This window comes from Mchenga conophoros, linkage group LG20, assembly GCF_057382185.1.
Source record: "Mchenga conophoros isolate Kocher_MC1m ecotype Shallow Benthic linkage group LG20, M_conophoros_male_GT1.1, whole genome shotgun sequence".
In the NCBI taxonomy this organism is placed as follows: domain Eukaryota; kingdom Metazoa; phylum Chordata; class Actinopteri; order Cichliformes; family Cichlidae; genus Mchenga; species Mchenga conophoros.
In genome coordinates this window covers 28,254,509-28,275,075 of record NC_140545.1, presented here as the reverse complement: position 1 = coordinate 28,275,075, position 20,567 = coordinate 28,254,509, and the positions used below count along the sequence as shown (strand labels likewise).

The window sequence follows — 20,567 nt, the reverse complement described above, 5'->3', positions numbered from 1 at the left end:
TTAACAAATCTTTTGAATCCTTTGTCCTCCACAATGCTAAATGGCTGGGAGTCCTCAATCACCATGCTGACCAGGTCTTCATCTATTTGAGATTGTTCTCCTGAGGAAAGACAATAAAGACAAAGCACAAATATAAATATCACACACGTAACTTATAACAGTTGTATAATATTGTTATATCATTTAGTAACATTACTGCATGCTATATTATCATTGCATTTGATGGCTCACCTGGTCTTGCTCCACAATCGGTGTTCCTCTTATTCTCATGCAAAGCTCTGTAGTGCCTAAGCATGGATGAGGTGTTGTTGTTATATCCCAGCTCCCTGGCACATAGCAAACACTTCACCTTGTACAAAAGTCAAGACAGCTCAACATAAATTGTATTGCACCATCAGTATCATGACAATACATCTTCTGTAGAAATTTACATACCTTGTTGGGAGGAATAAAATCAAAATGTTCCCACACAGGGGAGGACATCCTCCTCTTCTTAGCTGGCTCCATTCTCTCCTGACTTTCTCTCCTCACTCTCATAAACCTCCAAACGGTCTCCAAACTCTCACTAACCGCAACTCTCCATCAAACACCCACATTTTTGAATGAAGTCTGCGGGGTTTATATCGCTGTCATATCTTGCGGCAAAGTTCGAACCACTTCATGAACCAGTCACGTGGTACAGCCGGGCAGCGAGGCTTCGGACGTCATCATTTTCAGCTCCTCCCATAAATGAAGCAAGCCTCGATACGCGCTTCGCGGAAACGCCCCCTCCATTACTCGACACACGCTCCGAAGCCTCGATACAGAACGTCCCATCACTACATGTATGTATGTAATTAGAAATGACCATATGCATACAACGTTTTTTTTTGTTTTTTGTTTTTGTTTTTTGTGGTTCCTGATTTCGTCAGGAATATTTAAAAAATAATGCATCATTTTAAAAAAAAGAAAAAGAAAAATACTGCTACTAAAATAAAATAGTGAGAAACAGCGAGATTAAGTCCGTCCAATCGGCTTCTTCTAGATCCAGAATTAAATTAAGCACTATAAGAAAAAATATACCAGTTTATACGTTTTTAACCAGCATGCTACACAAGCCTTTCAATATTTATTATTTATTTCTAGAATTTAAGGCAGACTACCCAAGAGGCGCTGTTAATCTCTGTCCACGCTGACAGGAAGCTCTCTGGCTGTGGCAGATAAGAAGTACACGCACGTGTTTTTATGACTTCACGAGTTTTGGTAAGAGATAGCTATTTTTAGACAGAATACGTTGTGAAATCTGCTCTCACTCACGCCTGCATTTTACTCACTAGAAAACGTCTCCACTTAAACTATTATTCTGAAAAGCGGAAGTTGTTTTTGTTGTTTGATACACAACGCTAATGATTCGTCTCCCTCGTTCACGGTAACTAAAGATGGAGTCGCCAGAAAACCTGCATGGTCCAGCAGTCGGTGTCGCGCAGGATGCTACACCAACCACCGTGGACGTGGACACCGCAGTGTTTCTGCTGGGAGCGGGTGTAACAACCCTCACACACCCGCTGCTGTACGTCAAGCTGCTAATACAGGTAGCCGATGTAGCTAGCTAACAGTCATCATAGAGGCTGAATATGAATATACAGCTTCCGTGCTGTTTTTGGAAATATGTCAACTCATGCTTCTATTTACTCATTTAGCTTAGCAGTGAAATGTAATCGCTTGCTGTGGGTTACATTTATAACCGCTATGGGCAGAAGAGTCTATAGTGTTGTCTTGTTTTCCTCATCGATACGAAATTGCGTTTGACTTTTAAATCCGAGCCTCACCTCAAAAATACTGTAAATCTAAGCAGTTATTTCTGCTCCGTCGAACCATTTACAAATGTACTGTTTATACAGGTGGAAAGCTGCAGTCAGCTGAGACTGAAGATGCCACTAATGTTTCTCCCACTAAAACGTCCAGATGAACAGAATAAACTTTTTAGGATTTCCTTACCTGGATGATGCATCAAGACATTCTGTTGTGCTCATTCTGTAAAACCCTCCAAACTTAGAATGAACATCCAGCATTGTTTTAAACACTGAAAATGTATTGCAAAAGCTGGATGACAGGAAAAACTATAAGCCCCGAGTCCTGTAGTCAAAGACTGATGGCTCTACTGTGAGGTCCGTTTTCCATTTTCTCCAAATTTTAAACACACTTGACTTGGAACAAGCTACATCTTTATTTTGGGGCCATGCTTTTGTTTACTTAGCCAGATGTTACAACTTGTTAAGGTCTGCAAGCACCCTCTTTTCACTATTTTGAATAATTAGGTACATATATATATATATATATATATATATATATTAGGGGTGCAACGATATTCGTATCGATATTGAACCGTTCGATACAGTGCTTTCGGTTCGGTACGCATATGTATCGAACAATACAACATTTGTAATTTATTTTATCAATTTTCCTTCTGACGATGCTGTCTGTGTTGAGCGCTCAGTGAATCTGCATTCGACTACTCCGCCTAGGCTCGACAGTGCAGCCTAGGCGGAGTAGTCGAATGCAGATTCACTGAGCACTCAACACAGACAGCATAGTCAGAAGGAAGAGCGCAGGGCAAGCTAGCGAGACAGAAGTTAAGCTCTCCTTGTAACAGGCAAATTGAACCTCATTCAGATCTGGCGTTTGGAATTACTTTGGTTTTCATGTGACGTATGACCCTGAAGGTAAGCGAGTCATGGACTAAAGTAAAACAGTATGTTGGATGTGCCATGCAATGCTCAATTACATTGGTGTGAACTAGTGTGTTAGCGCAGTTAGCTCATTAACTTGTTGGCCAGAGATTTGCCATGTTGTGGCGTTAAGGTCATTTCAACGAGATTAACCTGAAAGCACTAGTGGGAACACAACGAATATGACTGCACATTTACGCCGACATCATCCTAGTGCAAAGACAAAAACAACAAGCATGCTACTAACTTTAGCCGAGTCATTTAGACAGCTGTTAGCACATGATTCTCCTTATGCTGCTGAGAATATAGCCCAGAAGAAGCGGATAGTATAGCTTTTATTTTGGAAAGAGACATTTCTCTGTAATAAACTCTCTTTTCCAAAGATGAGTGATTCCTCAATCAGATACAGGGCTTGCAATATCGCTAGCCCGACGTCCCGGAGCTAGCGATTTTTTCAGTCGGGCTACCAAAATCTATCTCTGCCCTGCCCGTCGGGCTATTGTAGGAAAAATATATGTCAATGCTTTTGCATTCTTTCAGAAATGTAGCTGGGTAATTATGTCATTGGCATCGGTGAGCCACTGTCAATATGTGACATATTGAAGTCGCGTTTGAATTTGCGCTTGTTTTTTTGCTTTCACTTTGCAATCTGCGAACTGTGTATAGAGAGCGACAGCACTGATCTGTGAGTGATGATAATTTGTGCACCAATTCCTCTGACATCGTCTTATTAATCGTTAGCTTACTATGCAAACATGACAAGTGAAATCTCCCGCAGCAAGCTTAAACATGTGAGAGGTTGATCGCGCAGAGAATCGCTGAGCTTATGTGAGTGCGTGTGTAAAAGCAGCACGATATATATTTTAGTTCTGCTGAGCCAAATAAGACAGGTCAGGGTGAAGAAGTGACAGCCAAAGAAAAGCTTACCACAAAACGGAGAAGTTATGACAAATGAGACTATAAGGCAAAAAGAAAGTGCAGCTTTATGGTTTCATGGACAAAAGAATCTCCGTGGCTGCAATATGACGAGCTAAATAACCAGGGCTGCACATAAGTGGTCCGCAGGTGCGCATTCGCAGTCAAAATAAAAAACACGCACAAGGGTTAGGGTTAAATTTAAAAACTGTACTTTTGAGTTAAAACATATATATTTATAATTTTAATAAATGACAAATAAAAAATGCATGAACATTTTTTTTGTATCGAAAAAATATCGAACCGTGACACCAAAGTATCGAACCGAACCGAACCGTGAATTTTGTGTATCGTTGCACCCCTAAAAAAAAAAAATATATATATATATATATATATATATATATATATATATATATATATATATATATATATATACATACATACATACATACATACATACATACATACATACATACATATATGTGTGTATAGATAGATGTGTATAACTCCCTGCTCCCCCCTGCGGGTGGTCTATCCTTCAAGCTCGGATCCTCTACCAGAGGCCACTTCCTTTATCTGTTGGTGGTACATACCGTGCTGGGGCCTGTCCTTCCATGATTTTATGAGAGAGATAATCTCTGAATAATACTTAAATCTATTAGCCAGAACTAACCAACCAAGTCGGTGATGCCATGTGGCACAAGATGGCGCTAAACGTGTTCTGCTTTTGAAAGCAGGTCTCCTAAATGAACCTTTACTCTTGTAGTGTTTCATGTTCACTTTAATTAAAGCAATGTGATTTGTTTGGGGCCTCTTTAATGAAGCCAGTTCTTAAACATAAAATAGCTTCGATCCACTGCAGATGCTTGTGATGGACGACCTGTCCAACGTGCACTTTGGGTGTCACTCTGTGACAGCTGGGTTGAACTGCGTGGACTGATAGTTTTGTGTCACATCTGTAGTTTGAGGATGTGCTTTCAGAGTTTTTACTGTGTTTTACTTTATTCAAATCAAGGTTGGTGATTCCATAACTTTTGATAGGACTGTAGACTGTACACCTCACAGTCATTAGATTTCAGCGATCGCCTGTGAAATATTTTTGAACTCATGTGCCCAACAGCTCTCTTCACCATCTGTATTTAAGATTTATTTAAGTTTTTTTCAGTGCAGACTTTAATGTGAACATGCTGTTCTGGCACACTGATGTCCAAAAACGTGGAAATTTTACACTGATTTTTCTTCTAGCTTGTCATCTGTAAACCACATCACTTAACATGATTGGTCCTTTATTGTGATTTTTGCCTCTAAATAACAGCAAAACAAATTTAGTTGTTCTACACTTTATCTAGTTATTGGTGATTCTGCTTTAATCGTCTTTCAGGCGTCAGAGCAGATGACATTGAAGGAGACATGAATCTGCTGGTTCAGGATAAATATAGATTCAGTAAAATCATAATTCATGTTGGCAGTAATGACACTGATCACATCAATTGGAGGTCACTACAATGAATATTGAATTGGTGTGTAACTTTGCAAAGCAGTGTCAAACAGTTTTTTTTCTGATTAAATCCCTTGAATTAGATTATCTAATGAACCCACTCTGAGCTAATGCTGAGTTTTCAGATCTTGTGAGGAAGAAGGTTGGAGAGACAGTGAGCACAACTGGATCTGAAGATGTACTCATCCTTTTGTTCCGTGTTGATTGGAAATCCAGATCCTAACCCAAACCCGGATTCTTTCATCTAACACCGGAAAAATAAGCAAAAGGGTAAAAAACAAAAACAAGCCAGTGTGCAGGTTCACAGTGTGGACAGCATCCCAACATCCCTTTAGTGTCTTTGCTGGAATTTTCAACTGTGAACTGTTCCAGTCAGCTTAACTGCTTATCTTGCAGAAGACAAAGGGATAAACCCTGAATCTCTTCTTCACCTAATTTTTATACCTCTGTTACAGAATGGCACAGCTTCTCAGGTGACATCTGGCCTCACCCATTGTGACATCCAGTCATGTGGTTGACAACTGATCAGCCACCCTTATCATTCTCTCTCTATCTGTTTGACTTTTCCACATAGCTGATATAAACCAAAGTTTAAACCTCCATCCACCCATTTCCTTCTGCTGATCGAGGCAGCAGCCTAAGCAGAGAAGATCGCACACAAACATTTGTACAGAATACACAGCACACTTACACACTGTATTTAAGAAGTCAGACGTCCTTTTAGATTAGTGCCTCGTTGGTGTCACTCACTCCCACACACGTCACATCTTTTCCACACACACATGAACACTTACTTTCCAAGGTTGTTTCTACACAGCTTCTCAGTAAGAGGACTGTGATTGGAATCATTGTTATAGATTATATTTTCTTATTCATGATATTGGTCAAAGCTACACCTGATTAGACTCTGATTAGCTTTAAGCTATAATTAACTATCAGCAAAAACACATGTGTTATGGTTCAACACCTGATTCAGAGTCACACTGCTGCAGTCGTATGCAGACGCTAATCTGCACGGGCCAAATCTGGATCATGTCTGCAAAAATCCAGCCATGAGAATAATTTTCATACTCAACCCATTTCTCATTTGACATATTAGTCAGACGTGTACTTTGTTTTATGTCTTGATTAAGAATAAAGCTGATTTACTATTAGCAAAAGCACATCCAGATAAACTGGTTTTTATTGAGGGCGGCGTTTTTATTCCAAAAGGCAAATTGATGACACGTTGCTGAGATGGTCATCTTTCTTTAATTTCATCTCATTCAGTGTTTACATTTTTTACTCTTTCATTTTGGCTCATTATGTCTGTTTTTCAAAACCTGAATTGTTCTGTCTGTCACTGATTTAAAATAATGATTTAAATGTATTTTGGTCAGTTGTTTAAGTCGTCCAGTCTGTTCTTGGAAAGCAAACACCCGAAGCTGTAGTTGAATAAAAGAAAATGGTCATGTAGAGAATCTGTTTAATTGAAACTGCTGTTGTCTCCAGGTGGGACATGAGCCTCTTCCCCCGACTGTGGGAACAACTATGTTTGGAAGGAGAGTTTTATACCTGCCCGGCTTTCTCTCTTATGGTGAGTGAAGTGGGATTAATGGATGACTTATCGTCCAACTGGACAAAGCATGAACATTTTACAGGACATGAATTTGTTTTCAGCGCAGCATATTGTGAAGGTGGATGGAAAGAGAGGACTTCTTCGTGGCCTCTCACCACGTATTGTATCCAGTGCCATCTCTACTGTGGTGAGGAGCAAAGTTAAACAGGTAAGCAGGAAATGAGATTAAGATGGTACAAAGGGTACAACCCTTCTTGCTAAGATGAATAAGCAGATGTTTCTCTATAGCTGGATCCATCAGAGGTGCCTGTATAAGTCATTTGAATTAGCAGTTCTGACAGTGTGACCTCCATCAAGAATCTCTGTGATTCAACTTGAACTTAACATTAAACTGTTAAAACTGTTAAAAATTCCCTTTGTTATCTTTAGATTTCAACCTGGACAAGCTGGAGTATTGTATTGATTGTAACTCTTTAAAATCTGAAAGATAAAGAACAAAAACGGAGCTGCATATGTTCTATATGTTCTATTGCAAAGGCTTATACAGAAGCACAATGATGATAGCCAATGATGAGGGCACGCTCTGTACTTTACACAGAGTGTGGGAACCAAACTGTTAAACAGCTGATATTAGACTTTCCTTACCAGCCTTCGTATTAAAAACGAATACGTATAAACACTACACTCTGACTTTTCCCATACTGCAGTGTTACTGAATTATTACTTTAACATGCTGCTGAATGTTTCACGTCACAGTGTTTCAGATACAGCACAGGGTCACTGTGCTTATATTTATGTGGCCCCAGCAGGGCCATGCTGCAAATAAGATTTTGCCCTGTGTATTTAAATGCCTCTAAAACAAGAGGCATTTGCCAAGTGTGTGAAGATTACAGGCACTCGTCTGACACTATACTGCACTAACACAAGTACAGTTTTATGAAATGAAATCAAATTGTCATTGTTTTCCAAAAACCTGTGGATGGAATTTAAGATGATTAAAACTCGAGACATGCCTGTGGTCTCAATGATCTGTAATTGGCTGAAACAGCTCGAACAGGAAGTGATTTATTTACTGCCACCTTATTATTAAAGCTAAATTAATAATATTCAGTGTTGAATAGAAACCTTGGGTTTTTATCGTTCTCCTGTATGAATCACTAACAGCAAGCTCTCCCAGCTTTGCAGGCTGCTTTTGTCTGGAGGAAAGTCTCCTGAATCAGTGGGATGCCATTTCCAGTGTTTGTGTTCCCTTTTTGTTGTGATGTCCTGACAGAGGACAAGTTATTTCAGGTTTCATGCCAATGTTGTGCTAATGTTTTGGTTTTTTTTTTCTTTAAATAATATTTTTAATTTGGTTTTTATTGCTGCTCAGTGTTGTTGTCATTACTGGTTCAGTTTTTGACAAAAGCACATTCAAAGCTTTTTCCCATTCAGTGAATTTTCATAATGATAATAATCCTCTGCTGTCACATTGCTGTAACATATGGATTTTCAGCCAGGGCACAGTTTGATAGCAGAAGTGTTACAATAGGAATCAATTTCAATTCCTTTTTATTATCAATTAATTCATTTTTGCCTTTCATGTAAACATGGTCTGTAATTTTCTGTAATCTTGCTGCAGTTTGTAGTCAAAATATTAGTGAAGTTCAAAGGACTTACATGTTGTTTATTTGTTACCAGTTACAAATAAGAACAGCTGATGTGCTTGAATAGGCCTTTGAGAGATGACAGGCAGTAAAGTGTAATCACTGTGCTCACGCATATGATTTTATTTAAAACATGCATAAGAATTTGTGGTTCTGCAAAAATAAACTTGGGTTTTTAAGTGATTGTGCAGGTGGAGCTGTAGATGATTGATGTTGTCGATGAATGTTATGTTCTTTAAATATCTGATTACACAATAGTGTGTTTTGAAGGGTAATCGGAGTTCTTTGTTCAGCAGATAGACGTCCTGTTTAAGAACGGCGACCAGCAGAATTCACTCAGGAAAGTGGTCAAAGAGGTGAGACAACTCTGTGAGGGCTGTTCTTCACTTCTTTCATTTTGAGTGTAGCTGAACTGATGTACAAATGTTTCCTTATTCATAAGTTGTGAAAAAGACAGAATACGATGATTTGAAAATCATTTAAGCCCTAAATTTAAAGGGTAAATGGTTCAATGATGATCAGTATCAAATGCTGTAACTGATAGATTTGGTTTTATTTGAAAACAATATTGGATCCTTTTTGATTAATCAATGTATTTCCAGATAATTGTGAGGGCACAGCGTAAAACCTGAAATGTGGTATCATGCCACAAAATAAAAACCTTGCAAAACATCTTAGAACTAGTTACTACAAGTTTTCCACTACTTCCTACTGGACCTGGTTTTTAAGGTTTCCCATTGGTTTCCCAATTTGCAAATTAATGATCAAGAAAAATGACCTCAACGCCCACTGTCCGTCAGTAGTGCTAATTATAGTCATTATAAAAAAATGTAATATTTATAACTTTATACTGTTTATATATGGGGAAACCTGCCGTCATTTGCAGGACCGTAAATGGACCAAAAGCGAGTTGGACCTCCTTTTGCCTTCAGAATTGTCTTAATTCTTCATGGCAGATTTTCAACCAGGTCCTGAAAGGATTCATCAGAGATTATGTTCCTTAAAAAATGCCAAAAAGTGTCTAAAAACAACCTTCATCCCTAAAATACTTTTTTGAGAAACCAAATGTTGGTAGGGACCAGAAATTGTGCATAATTCCTGTTAGGAAGTTCTTATATTTTCCCTGGAATTTCTCTGGGCAAATTTGAGACAGGCAAGTGGTGATCAAGTGAAAAATCTGGAAAGCAGAGGATATTTGTAGACATTGTCTTGCTATTTCTGGCTTTGAAAAACGTTCTCTTTACATTGCTTTGTCTCCCAGACCTCACATGAGATGATCATCCAGTGCCTGTCCAGAGTAGCCACCCATCCTTTTCATGGTATGTCAGCAACCGGAAATGTTTATTCTGCCATGAAACATTTCTTTTGAGTAAATAAAAAAAGCTAGGCAGAGATTAGTAAAATAAAATAGTGCTGCAGTCACCTTACAGGAAGAGATTTCCTGGTTTGAACTCCAGCTCCTGAGCGTCCAATGGGTTCTGTGGCTCCGCCCACAATCTAAAGAGACGCATGTTTGTGAGTCTAAAGTGAATGTAGGTCTGAGGTAGATAAAGTGCTCAAAGTTTATAGAACAAAGCACTCTGTCAACATATGATTAAAATGTGACTGTATTCTAAATAAATGTGTGTCGTCAGTATAACTAAAAAAAGTACTGTGTTCTTTTTCTGTTGTTTTTAACTACTGATTAAGTATTTTCAGTGTTGGGAAGGTTACTTTTAAAATGTATTCCATTACAGAATACAGAATACATGCCCCAAAATGTATTCTGTAACGTATTCCGTTACGTTACTCAATGACAGTAACGTATTCTGAATACTTTGGATTACTTAATATATTATCATGCTTTTTACAACAACGTGAATGTACTATTGCTGTGATTTATTACTATTACTGAAGGTTCGCGACTCCGAACTGTAGTAAAGGGACCTCTGACTAATACGGCGGGGTCCCTGTCGGCTGGTAGCCGAAAAATAGCTCTACTTTGTTGTGTGGGTCAACTTTTCTTGCAAGAGACAGAGAGAGGCGTTGAAAGACTGCTCCAACGGAACTTATTGTTTTCGGAGGAAAACACGAACACAGTGTACAGTCGAGTCTTAATAGCTTACTTACAACTGGGCTTGTCAGGCACTCTTCTTGGCTGAAGTGGTTATTATTATATTTACATGCTTCCAGCTCCCGTTTTTCCTCGATGACAACTCGTACCTTTCCACTCCCCTTTTTCTCCCTCCTTGCGCTCACAGACCCATAACGTGTATGGCAGTTCATTCTCCCTGCAACACGGACTACACTGCCCATGATGCTACATTCTTTAGAGCTATGCTTGTAGCATTCTGCCTGTTAGCTTAGCACAACAACAACAACAACGAAAAGGCGCTCTCTCACCCAGGAAACACACAGTCGCAGAGAGAGAGAGAGAGAGCGTAACCCTGTAACCATGGCAACCGTAACGCTGCTGCCTGGAACAACAGAACGTAGCTGTCAAACAAAACCCAAACAGTCCTGACCCGCGACAAAATGAAACAGGAAAGTACCGCAGTGTAATCCATTTATTTCAACAAAGTAACTGTATTCTGAATACCACCTTTTTAAACGGTAACTGTAACGGAATACAGTTACTCATATTTTGTATTTTAAATACGTAACGGCGGTACATGTATTCCGTTACTCCCCAACACTGAGTATTTTTAATTGAATTCTGTCTTTACTGCGTGCTTTGAAAATTTGTAACTCCTTTTAATGCCTGATTGTGAACAGTGACCTAAAATGTGAAGGTAGTGATTTGAGTCGTCACATGAAGCAGGAATCTCATGTTGGACTAACAGACTTGTTTACATATTGAACTATTCTGAGGCATCAATCTTTGTTTGCAGTTTACAGTATGTAGCATGTTCCCAGTCCTCATGAAAGTGTTATGTTGTCTGAATGAAATGATCTGATAAACCTTTCTGCGTTGGCAGTTATGTCGGTACGCTGCATGGCTCAGTTTGTTGGCAGAGAAGTCAAGTATGGGTAAGACTTTGGTTTATACATAAATTTCATACAAGTGTTTTGTAGATGAAGAAAGTGGATTAAAAGAAACATTCTACACTCACATCTACATAAAAAAGCAAGATGATATTAAAGGTCTGTCTGATTTTTAGTGGGATGCTCAGCTGTATGGTCAAGATTTTCAAGGAGGAAGGAGTTGCTGGCTTCTATGTGTGAGTCATGCTTTTATTAGTACAGTCTGTCCTGCTCAGATATCGTGATCTTTCACCTCCAACCATCATAGCAGTGTTTGTGTGTTTGCAGTGGTCTCATACCGCATGTCCTGGGAGAGGTTCTGTTTCTGTGGTGTTGTAATCTCCTGGCTCACTTTATTAACACCTATGCTGTGGATGAAAGTGTAAGTCTGTCACCTTTACCTATTTCAACAAGCTTTGACAATAAATATAATTTTATAATAGTACTGTATTTTTATTAGGAAAACTATTGTATGTTCTAGGTGGGCACTTGAAGAGCATGTTCAACACCCGCTCTACCTCCTGAGCCACGCCTACCTTTGAGGTTGTGCCTCAGAAGGTAGAGCGCCCTTATTTTCCACAAAGCAAAAAAACAGAATTTAAAATGTAGTCAAAATGCAAAAATTAGATAACATTAAGTGGCTCAAGTGTAATGGACAGTACAGTGCAGTAAGGGGGATTAAACAATGGGAGGTTGCACACTTGACAGATTAACAGATGAATCTCTGTATTATACGTATTATCCTGTTCATGTGGTATCAAAGATTTCCTGTGTACATTCAAAAACATACCGTAAGAGCTACAATGTGACAAACAAAAGAGCTCTCATGCAACTTTAAAATTCCTGTCATAATTTAAAATCTGTTAATATAATCCAATTTGTATCCCTTCAACAAAATAAGACCAGAAGGCCCGGAAGTACACCGGAATATTATAACACTTAATTTAGAAAGAAATCTAAACTTTATATAAATGATTGCAAATCTTAGAAATCTATTTGGCCAATGCTGCTAATCATACAAAACACAAAATATTTTCTTAAAGTTGACACTGGCTATCCTGATGTGATAATGGACTTGCACTTATATAGTGCTTTTCTGCTCCACTTGGCCCATTTCCACACACACAATCTTACAAGTACATTTTTCTATGTCTGAGTGCTTTCTATAGAAAAATATATTTTTGACATCTGACGTTATTAGCCATTTCAGGGTCAAAACTCTTCTTTAAAGAGTTAAAAATGGTCTTTTATCTTCTATAAAATGATAGGTTTGGCTGTTCTCCCAGATGTTCCAATCAAATTTAACACTGAGGCATCCATGAAAAAGAGGATTCACAAGGTTCAAAGAAAGTTATCTCACTGAAAATGATATGCCATGTTCTGACTGAAGGATTTATAAAAACAGCTAAAAGTTGTAGCTCTGCTATCACTATGAATATAATACAAGAAACAAAACATTCTCATCTTAATGTAACAGTTGAAGTCTTAGTTAGTCGAGTGGTTCAGGGGGTTGGGAAGCTCATCTTGTAATCGGAAGGTTGTAAGTCTTGGTCGTATTGGTCGTTGTGTCCTTGGGCAAGACACTTCACCTACCACCTACTGGTGTTGGCCAGAATGGCCGATGGCGCGATATAGCTGCCTTGCTTCTGCCCCAAGGCAGCTGTGGCTAAAACTGTAGCTTGCCTCCACCAGTGTGTGAATGTGAGAGTGAATGAATAGTGGAATTGTAAAGCGCTTTGAGGATCTCGAAAAGCGCTATATAAATGCAATCCATTATTAGTCTGAGAGTCCTTTTTTTTTTCTTTTCTTTTCTTTTTTTAAAATTTCAACATTCAAATATTTGGCGTCTAGCGGACTGTGAGCCCATGGATTCTAATTACATCGTAAGGTTTTAAAAACTGAGCTTAAAAATGCAGTGCACATGAATAGTGCTAATAAAAAAGCAGAGAGGCCTACAGTGAACATAGATTATTTTTAAGGGTTTTTTTAGTATTGTTTGTATTAAAACAAAATACAAAGCATTACAATACATGAAAAAGACAATAGCATTAAAAAAGGAGGAGTTTGGACCCAGAGGCAGGGTTGTTACATCATCACTTAACAAGTGGATAGTCTCATAGACAAAAAGCTAAGCTAGTGTTTATGGCAGAGGTATTATTATCATCATCACCAGCTAGACAAAAGCCTGGGCTAGGCTAATGACAAAGTTGCCTTATTGCAAATAAACAACATACAGAAGAGGCACACTTGATACATGCAGACCATTAAGCAGTGTTGGAACACACTGTGGTACCATACGCTCGAAAGCATCAGTTGAACAGAAAGTAGTGTGATGGTACAAGAATGGTGAGAAAAAGGTGATTAACAATGGAAGAGAGACAGACCTTCATATAAATGTCGGTCTGTCCTACAGAGAAACTGCAAAGAAAGTCAAGGTGTCAGTGAGTTTAGTTTCCTTCAGCATCCAAAGGCTCAGAAACAAACTGACAGGAAGAGGTCTGCAGACCCAAAGACACGACTCAATCAGAGGACAAGTTTCTGAGAGTTAACAGCTGTGTGATAGGCGGCTGACAGGACAACAGCTTCAAGCAGCTTAATAGTGGTCGTAGTAAGAAAGTCTCAGTTTCAGCTGTGAAGAGAAGACTTTGAGCTTCAGGTTTGACAGGACGAGTTGCAGCAAGAAAGCCAGACGTCAGAATAAGACAAAGAGGCTTGGCTGGGACATGAAATACCACCATTGGACTACTGAAGACTGGAAGAAGGTATTATGGACTGATGGATCAACATTTGAAACCTTGTGTTCATCACACAGGATCTTTGTGGTCGAGTAGGTAAAGGATGGTTCCACAGTGTGTGGTGTCAACCGTCAAACATGGAGGAGGAAGTGTGATGGTCTGGGGCTGTTTGCTGGATCCAGGGTCGGTGACTTGTACAGAGTGAGAGGCTCCCTGAACCAAAACACGTACCACAGCATTGTGCAGCACCATGCAGGACCCTCTGGTATGAGCCTAGTTGGTCAAGGCTTCATCCTACAGCAACATAAAGACCCAAAACATAGATCCAAGCTGTGCCAGAACTACCTCAGGAACAAAGAACAAGGTGGTGAGCTTGAAAACATGGAGTCCAGCACAGTCTCCAGACTTAAACCCCATCGAGCTGGTTTGAACTGGACAGAAGAGTGAAAGCAAAGCAACCTACAAGGTCCACGTTTATGGGAACTTCTGCTACAGATATGGGAGAATATTTGATTTCTATTGTAGAAAGAAGCCACGACTGTCTTCAGCTGTTATATCTGCCAAAGAAGGCTACTCTGATGGGTTAAAGGTTAGAATACACTTTGGTCTATAAACTGATTCCATGATTTCTTTTTTAACTCCAATTACTTATTTGTGCTATGCTTTCATTTCAGAGTGCAATCAGACAATAAACTGCGTAATTTTCAATAAAGAACTTGAAAATGTGGTGTTCTAAAACTTGTTACTGGTAGTTTATGAGGATTGCTGTGAAATTTTAGCTTCATATACTAGTTGTCTTTTGCATTTTACCAGATAGGTTTATTTTTTTAATTACCCATTACTCAGACATTTTTATATATGTCTCCTATAATACATACAGTACATCTGGAAAGTATTCACAGAGCTTCATTTGTTCCACATTTTGTCATGTTACAGCCCTATTCATTGTTCACTGCAAAATGTTAAATACAATAACCTATAAAAGCAATTGCTTGAAATTCTTGCAAATTTATATTCATAAAGAGAAAAATATAACAAGTACTTAAATATTCACAGCCTTTGCTTAATACTTGAAACACCTTTGGCAGCAATTACAGCCTCATGCCTCTTTGAGAGTGATGCTACAAGCTTTGCATACCTATTTTTGGGCAGCTTATTTCCCATTCTCCTTTGTGGAACCTCAGCTGGGGAGCAGCAGTGCACAGCCATTTCTCTCCAGAGGGTTTCAGGCAGATTTCAGTCTGGGCTCTGGCAGGGCCAGACATTCACACAGTAGTCAGGCAGGTTCTCATGTGTCTTTTACTGAGAAGTAGGCTTCACCCTGGCTACTTGGAGTACAGGAATGGTTGTTTCTGAAAGCTTCTCCTCTCTCCACAGAGCAATGCTGGGAGCTCTTTACTAGAGTGCCCATCGGGTACTTGGGCACCTCCCGAATAAGGCCCTTTTACCCAGATCATGTAGATTGACATGGTCAGACAGTTCTGGTGGTTCCAAACGTCTTCCATTTACGGACAATGGAGGCCACTGTGCTCATTAGAACCTTCAGTGCTGCAGAAATCTTTCTGTAGCCACCCTCAGATCTGTGCCATGATACAATCCTGCCCCTGAGGTCAATTCCTTGGTCTTTATTGATTACAAAATCATCCAGTGATCTATAGTGTCCGGGTACCATGCACATGTTCATATGTCTTATCAATATTTCATTCCTCTGCAGCCCATCCTGTGAGAGTGGTGGTCCCACAGTAAACCCACTTAGCTTTTTCATGCTGATCCTTGCCAGGCTGTGAGCTCAGGCTTGGCCAGCAGACGTTCACCCATAAGCCTCTATCCTGTTCCTGGTGACAGGGTAGGATCCCCACTGACCCTGTCCCGAGCAGGCTACATTGAACCTTTATTAGATTTATTATACTGCGTAGGGTGTCTGGCTCCTCACCCAGGACCAGTTTGATTTCGAAGACCCTACCAGTAGCAAATTGCACTTGACAACAAAGCTTCTGGGATTACTGGAGCACACAAACCCATCACCCTCACACACCAAAAACGAAAATGATGAATGAAAGAAAACGTGTAATACCGGTGTTTCAGAGACACTTGTATATGCTTACATGGTAATTTGTTGTTTATTATACAAACGATTGTAACTATTGAACTTTAAGTGCATTAGTTTTAGTTTCTGGAAACATGTAAATTCCTTCAATAACATTTCCCCCTCTCTTTACATTTCTTTGCAGTTCAGTCAGGCCTCTGCAGTGAGAAGCTACACTAAATTTGTGATGGGCGTAAGTTCTCTCTTCAGACCATGAAAGGTTTCTCCTGTATGTCATAATTCAGTAATAATGCAGTGTGCGTTTTGTGCCTCATTAGATTGCAGTAAGTGTCCTTACATATCCATTCATGCTGGTTGCTGATCTTATGGTGGTAAACAATTGTGGGTGAGTCATTAAGCTAAACACAGTTATGAACTTAAAATGTAATATTGATTTAAACCTGATGCCGTAGACTCTTTCAAGGTTTATAATTAGCTTTTTATCGCACTCATATTAAATGGTTTCAGCGATTGTTTTTTTTTTTTTCTCTCACCAACTTGAAACATGATGCTGTGATTGCAGGTCTGTGGAATACAAAAGAATAAAAAGACAAAAGTTGCACAAACCTTCTGGAAAAGGTTAAATTTAGTCAACAAAGATTAGAGAAACTGGAGCTCATATCATTTATAACTTTTTAAGGGTAATTTCAATCAGATGGCAGTTGGATTCCTGATCTCATAGATTTTTTTCATACAATGATTAAGAACAAAGTGGTGAAATTCTAAATGAGGAACTTCCTGTTTTTCATATGACTGCCACATACATGTTTTCTAGCAGCTTAGATTTATATATATATACTACGAAGGAAGGGCTTTAGTATGTGCTTTCCAGGTTATGTCCAATAATTTCAGCAGAACTGAAGTTGTAGAAATATTTCAAGGACCACTGGTAGACAAAGGACAAGCACCAGTGCTCATAACAAAAGTTAAAGTTTTAAATATGTTTACAGATTCCTCCATGAACTGCTCTTGTGTTACCATGTAGGCATTGATTGGAGTCTGACAGCATTTCCAAATCACTAAAGATCTCGAAATCTGACTAATGTGAGGCTCATACAATAAATGGTTCATCATTTTTACACTTGAAGTTTGTCTCCAGAACAGGGGCTTTTTGTGCTACATTAAAGTCTTTATTATGTTTACAGTAAATATGCTTTTAATATTTTTTTGCAAAATAATCGCTGATGCTTCAGTCTGACTGCTGAGCTTTGTCTTGTCAGACTGGCTGCAGGACTTCCTCCTCTGTCGCCCGTCTTTAGCTCCTGGCTGCACTGCTGGAATCACCTGAGCAACAAGGTACACTCACTATGTCACATGGCATTTGATTCCTTAATGCCATTTTATTATTCCATGACCAATTCACTGGAACTCAAAATAGAGGTAATAGAGATGCTGATGGATGCAGAAGCTTTAGGAATGTTCAAATTAACAATCTGTAAAAGAAGGAATGCACTGGCTGGTTCAGCAACACCAAAAGGCCTGAAATACCACAGAAGACAACTGAAGAGGTAGAATTCTTCCTTAGATCAGAAAAAACATTCACAGTATGTAGCCATGTCAAGAAAGGAGGTAGTCGGTCTATCACTGTCAAAATCTATAATCAAGAAACACCTTTGTGAAGATAAATGCAGAGGGTTCACAAAAAAGTGGAAACCACTTGTACACTACAGTAGGATAGTGGAGAGTAAGCAGGACACTGCCTGTCAAATAGGGTGGAGGTAGTGATGCAGCATGTGCATGTATGGATGCCAAGGGAACAGGTCACTTGCTGATAGAAGTAGCAGGGTGAACTGCGACGTGTACAGGCCTATGCTCTCTGCTCAGGCAAAGCATACTGCAAAAGCCAGTCAGAAGACCAGAGCTGGAGTTCCCCAGTGCACTATATATTTTCCTATATTCCTTCTCTTTGTCTCCCTCACGCCAGGGTCACCTCTTTAGAGGATCCAGTTTCTTTTTCCGCCGAGTGCCCTTGACCTCCATCGAGGACTAACATGGTCATTGCCACCACCTGCTGGGATGTTCTTCACCTTTTGCTCAGAAACATTTTCCAAAGATATCGATCCCTTCCTTTGTCATCAGCCTGCTGTATCCATGTCATCAGCCTGCTGTATCCATCCAGACAGCTGGAGCAGCAGAACCTTTTTTGAAGTATGAGAAGCACATTCATTGTTATGATTATACCAGCTTCTACTCCTTTCCTCCCTGCTTCCAAACAATGCACCAACTATGGGCACCGTTTTGTTGCTGAGACTCACAAAGACATTTTAGAAATGATTCTCACATGAAATGATTTATTTGACTGACTTGCAGTGAGAACAGTACTTCCAAATTGCACCAATATGTTTGTTGGTACCTCTGCTATAGTCTGCAGCACTTTAAACATCTCTGGTTGTTTTAAAACTTGTCATTTTGCTTGATTTTAGATGTTATTAATCCACTCCAGTGTTGCAGCTGAACAGATGATCTGTTTTCAGTTTCTTTGCAATTAAAAACCTCTTGTCTTTTTCTTGATGTTGCTCTTGCAAACTGAGTAAAGAGGTAATGCTATTTTTTTAAGTAAAAAATATTTTCTTTAAAAGAGGTTGGAGAAATGTATGAAAGTCAAGAAGCTCAAGATATTATATATGCCAGAGTCTAATAAAACGGAGAAATATGATTTTGAAGTTTGTACAATGTTTTCTTTTTTATCAGTCAGCCTTTAAACCTTTAAACCTGCCAATCGAGTGGTTTAAAAACCTGTTAACAGTCTGTTAGTTCTGAAAGCGTCCATGTTCGCTGATACATGTGACTGATAAATGAATTCTGCTTTATGTGTGTGACTCTAGTAACAACCCCACCTGCCTGTTTTTATTGATAAAAAATAAAATCTTTGCCACAACAGTGTTCACTTCATATTCAAAATGTGAAATATTATATAAGTTGTATACTGATGCTTTAAGATCCAATCTTAAGCAGTAAATAAGAACATATTGAGGGTTACTAGATATAGAATAGTAGATATAGAATAATAGAATAGTAAAGAATAGTTCATTGCCTGGGCCACTTTTTTTAACATGAATAAATAACTCACCGTTTTTCTAAGGTGACAAGTTTACATACTTTTTGAAGTTCTCTGAACTAATGAGGTTTTACAGTGATGAGCAGATAATCCATAGATAAGTTTAAATTAACTATTCATTAGCTTTCTAACAGCCTGATATTCTGAGGCTTTGTAATATAAACACTGTAATAAAGGTTGCGAGCTTGAGTGCTACAGAACATCAGAGCTGATAATAAATTACGCCTGTAGTGTTCCCCCAACACAGGACGGCTCTGTTTAAAAAGTCCCAACCTCTGATCAATCAAGACTTTATTCGCCACATGCAGGTTGCCTTGCAGTGAAATGGGACACCCCCCCACACACACACACACACACACACACAACACACAACACATATCACATGGGGTTACAGGTCGGAGATCGGTAGCGTTACAGAAAAAAACACTGAAATATACACTACAATGGGAAAGTACAAGAGGAAAAAAAGAGACCTCTACTTGTGCTGGGCTCCTGGGAGGACAGCATGAGAACAGGAAACGAAAAAACTCCTCTGCACAAAAAGAAGCACATGAATGTCCACAGCACAACATTATGGAAGACATGACAAGCCACAGGGTTGGGTAGGGGGTGAGGAATAGTTCGAAGCAACGCAGCAGCCATCCTGCCCAGCGCTACCATTCCAGCGCGGGCTCAGACCCGCCATGTTCCCCAAGAGGGAGCAAGCATCGAAGGCGTTTGGAAAGGCAGGGGGATGAGTGTGTCTGCGATCCTGTGGGACTTGAACAGTAAGTAGTATAGAGCCTGATGGAGCCCAACATTTGCTACCTCTGTTGTCCAGTCATCTACCCTGACTCGTCTGTTAAGAAAAGAAAAAGCCAGTAACACCTGTGCACTTGGTAATTAACTGGGCCCAGTTTAGTGGCCTGAACAGCAGGCCCTGAGGTTCTGTAACTTTTAAAAGGCTCCAGTAACCTGTAGGAGCTATTTAAACTGAGGATGAATATTCAGGGTTTGCTGTTTCACAAATGATTAAAAGGAGAATGTCTACAATTTAGACTTTGGTGGATATTACAGGATATTTTATTAAAGCAGTTTGGCATGAGCAGAGCAGAAGCAGAGTCAAATAATAATAAATAATAAGCTGTTTGCATCATGGTGTTTCATATCCATGTTTTTAATCACAAGCTGGAGAATAATACTCAGACGAGACCCAGACACGGACAATGTCAAGGACTGGAGACTAGTTCGTGACATCGGTCATTCGACCATGGTTCTTCTTAGAAAGAAAATAACGACAACAACAGTGTTTAAGGGTTTCAGCACCTTTGTGTTTTTTGCATTTGACAGTGTTGTGATGGCTGCCTTTACAGCAAAACAG

General features: G+C 39.3%; 1 protein-coding gene across 5 annotated transcripts; it reads left to right on the top strand.

Annotated features, from left to right (window-relative positions):
• Positions 1-783: 783 nt before the first annotated feature.
• Positions 784-19,027, top strand: LOC146551010 (mitochondrial carrier homolog 1-like). Of its 5 annotated transcripts, none has more exons than XM_085259231.1 (14): positions 784-824; positions 1,126-1,242; positions 1,419-1,571; positions 6,613-6,697; positions 6,781-6,887; positions 8,622-8,681; positions 9,587-9,644; positions 11,283-11,334; positions 11,466-11,525; positions 11,617-11,710; positions 16,295-16,342; positions 16,428-16,495; positions 17,370-17,445; positions 18,074-19,027. In XM_085259231.1, the coding sequence occupies exons 2-14, from the start codon at positions 1,225-1,227 to the stop codon at positions 18,137-18,139; spliced, it is 945 nt and encodes a 314-aa protein (XP_085115357.1). In that variant the 5' UTR covers positions 784-824; positions 1,126-1,224; the 3' UTR covers positions 18,140-19,027. The 5 variants fall into 5 exon arrangements, with proteins under 5 accessions (XP_085115357.1, XP_085115355.1, XP_085115358.1 ...); XM_085259229.1 differs by having other exon boundaries at positions 8,619-8,681; XM_085259232.1 differs by lacking the exons at positions 784-824; positions 1,126-1,242 and having other exon boundaries at positions 1,272-1,571; positions 8,619-8,681.
• Positions 19,028-20,567: the final 1,540 nt, after the last annotated feature.